This window comes from Taudactylus pleione, unplaced genomic scaffold, assembly GCF_031769625.1.
Source record: "Taudactylus pleione unplaced genomic scaffold, aTauple2 ptg000044l, whole genome shotgun sequence".
Taxonomy (NCBI): domain Eukaryota; kingdom Metazoa; phylum Chordata; class Amphibia; order Anura; family Myobatrachidae; genus Taudactylus; species Taudactylus pleione.
The window spans coordinates 9,345,404-9,348,208 of record NW_028284446.1 but is presented as its reverse complement, the minus strand read 5'-3'; the positions used below and the strand labels follow the sequence as shown (position 1 = coordinate 9,348,208).

The 2,805-nt window shown below is 39.0% G+C and overlaps 1 protein-coding gene across 1 annotated transcript; it reads left to right on the top strand.

Annotated features, from left to right (window-relative positions):
- Positions 1 to 602: 602 nt before the first annotated feature.
- On the top strand, positions 603 to 2,278 carry LOC148537801 (tubulin polyglutamylase complex subunit 1-like; the record flags this gene model as incomplete). Its single annotated transcript, XM_088460399.1, has 1 exon — positions 603 to 2,278. A coding segment is annotated over one exon (537 nt), but the record flags the coding sequence as incomplete, so codon positions are not given.
- Positions 2,279 to 2,805: the final 527 nt, after the last annotated feature.

The following is a 2,805-nucleotide window of genomic DNA, read 5'->3' as shown; positions in this document are numbered from 1 at the left end:
AAAACTAATGAACCAATAAAGGCACATAGGGAGCATGTAAGCGCTCCCTATGTGCCTTTATTGGTTTTTTAGTTTTGTTCAGTACTGAGTATCTCCAGAAATACTCTTGGGAGCTGCTAAGTAGGATACATCTTCAGTTCATGTTTAATATTGTTGCGCCTGGTTTAGATTTTTAGAATCTTTTGGTGAATCAATTTACTGTATAACAAAGCTGTAATGCAGAGTCAGGGGAAAACCTAGGGGTCTATTTACTAAGCAGTGTTAGGACAGAGTGAAAAGTGATAAGGTGCCAGCCAATCAGCTCCCACCTGTCATTTTTCAAACAGCCTGTGAGATGGCATTTAGGAGCAGATTGGCTGGTACCTTATCTCATTTCACTCTGTCTCCTAACACTGCTTAGAAAATAGACCCTAGTTTTGTATTTTAACTCCATTTCTCTTTGACAGTTTCACGTCTAATTTCCACATTGGTACAAGAATGATGCTTTCCAGTGTGGAGTCATTGGGGCAGATGTGCTGTTATACATATTTGCAGGTGCTTAATAAATGCTGTTTAACAAATACTGTAGAGGTAAAAATGGGTTTTAATACTTAATTGTTGTCTTTTACAGGTCTGCATTTAACAACAACCTAAGCGCTGCCTATGACTGCCTCAGTGCTGGAGGACGGAAGAAAAAGCCTGGTGTGACTGGAAAGAGTTATAGTGAGTTGCTGACCAGTATTTGCCAGGAAGGTGATATCCCTGGTGACATTTCTTCTGCTCTTCTGAAGAAGATCCAGTGCCGAGATCACGAGGCTGTCCCATTTGATGTGTTTCGGTATGGGGTGCTGACCTGCATTGTGCTGTTGGAATTTATATCCAAAGCGGACACTCTGTTTAACATTCTGAACGTGGATAGCCATTCAGACCAAAGAGTTTGTCAGTCTGTCCTGCATACATTAGAAGAGGCACTTGTTGCTAGTGACTTGTGTGTCCCAGCTAGTTATCTAGAGGCTGGGTCAAAGCTGGGACCAGACTGTTTGGCCATTGCTATGGACCAAGCTCTCTTAGCTAGAAAACCCGGTGTCCCTGTAAGCCGCAGTGAATTTTTGGAAGAAGCTTGCTCCCTTTTTCTTCATAAAGTCAAAGCCATTCAATAAATGGGTTTTCAATAAATCAGTTTTTCATGTTAACTTTTCTCATTGAAAGTGTGTATATAATATATAATTGTGTGTGTAATGTATGTACATGTTATATTCCCTTCCATAGGAATAGGATGATCTTTTCAGGTGCTAACCAAAAATTAAGAGAAATATCACAAATTGTGGGAGTAGTAGCTTGTGTCCCTCAAAAGTCACAATTGAACCCTATGCTACTTGCTTGTGGGTCTGTGAGAGATTAGAGAAGAAAATCTTTTCCATAACAGGGTGGTTCTGTTAAAGCAGATCACTATGTTAAGCTAATACACAGGGTTTTACTTGTCTGGGCTGCTCCTGACCAGTGTGGGTTTAGCACTGCTCTATGCTACTTCATATAGTCTGTATTAGGCAGGCCTTGGTGTTGTCATTGCCCCTCCTCTGTGATATTCCCACTCATGTGGAATGGAAAAGTCACAAGGGATGGGCATTGCCGACACTACTGCCTGTATAGCACTGGCCATCACTTAGATGCATAGAGCAGAGGTAAGAGATTGTGGTGGTAACCAGTGAGCGCTGCACCCAAGGTAAGTAAACATCTATATTAGCTATACAGGGTGATCTTCACACAAATCATATCTTCATGTTATGGGAACTTGTCTCTTCCTATGTTAAGGATTCCCAACTGCTTAGAGGCGATGTCCATCAAAATAAGAATTTTGAGAATGAACATCTCCCCCTCCCCCCTTCCTTTCCGGGTCAGTACATTATATCCTTGTCATTCATGAGAATATTCCTCCTAGCAGCTAACAGATTGTTCTCCTGCCAGCAGAGTATCACATTTTAAATCCCACCCTTTCCATACACTGCGGCTTGTATTGTGTTAGGCGCACTGAAAGTACACATCAAATAATTATGTAATGTTGCTTTGCTGGATGTCATATAAATTGCTGTACGGATCCGCTGTGATTTTGGTGGATTTGTTGCTAACTTTGGTTTTTAGCTGTGAAGTCGATGAAATCACACCTGTTCTGTGCTTTTCAAACCGATTACATAAGCCCCCAAATGTTTTATATGTTTACCAAAAAGGCACTTGAGCAGTATAACTGCTAAAAGATATTGGTGGAACTTCTTTTAAACTATTTAATAAATTATTTATGTGACATTATTGTGAGATCTATTGTATTACTGAAAATTAACGTTGAACTACAAGTGTAGTAATATTTAAAATCAATTTCTACATTAAACAATCATTAAGCTAAATCATTTTGTGGAGGTATATATGCTGCACTGTAATAGTAGCCCAGAAATGACAATAGCACAAAGGCAGGAGTGACTTTTTGTATCTCAGAGTTAGGATCCTTCATCTTCTTCATAGTGTTGTAGTCGTCTTATTCTGTTGTTTCTCAGGAACATTGAAAATTAAATGTAAATGTACTTTTATTTTGAGCAGATACATGTACGCAGTTTACATATAGTAGCAGATTTAATTAAATTATGTTGCTCCATATTATACAACCGTTTCTTCTTAAGAACTAAAAGGTTTTCAAAGTTGACAATTTTTAGGTAGTTTGATTTCTGCTGCTGTCTTCAGCCTCAATCTGATCATTTGTCAAATTGTATAGCTGTAATTGACCAGTTGGCGCTTCAATTTTGAAGTGTAATATGCCCTTCAAATATGTGGTTTAAG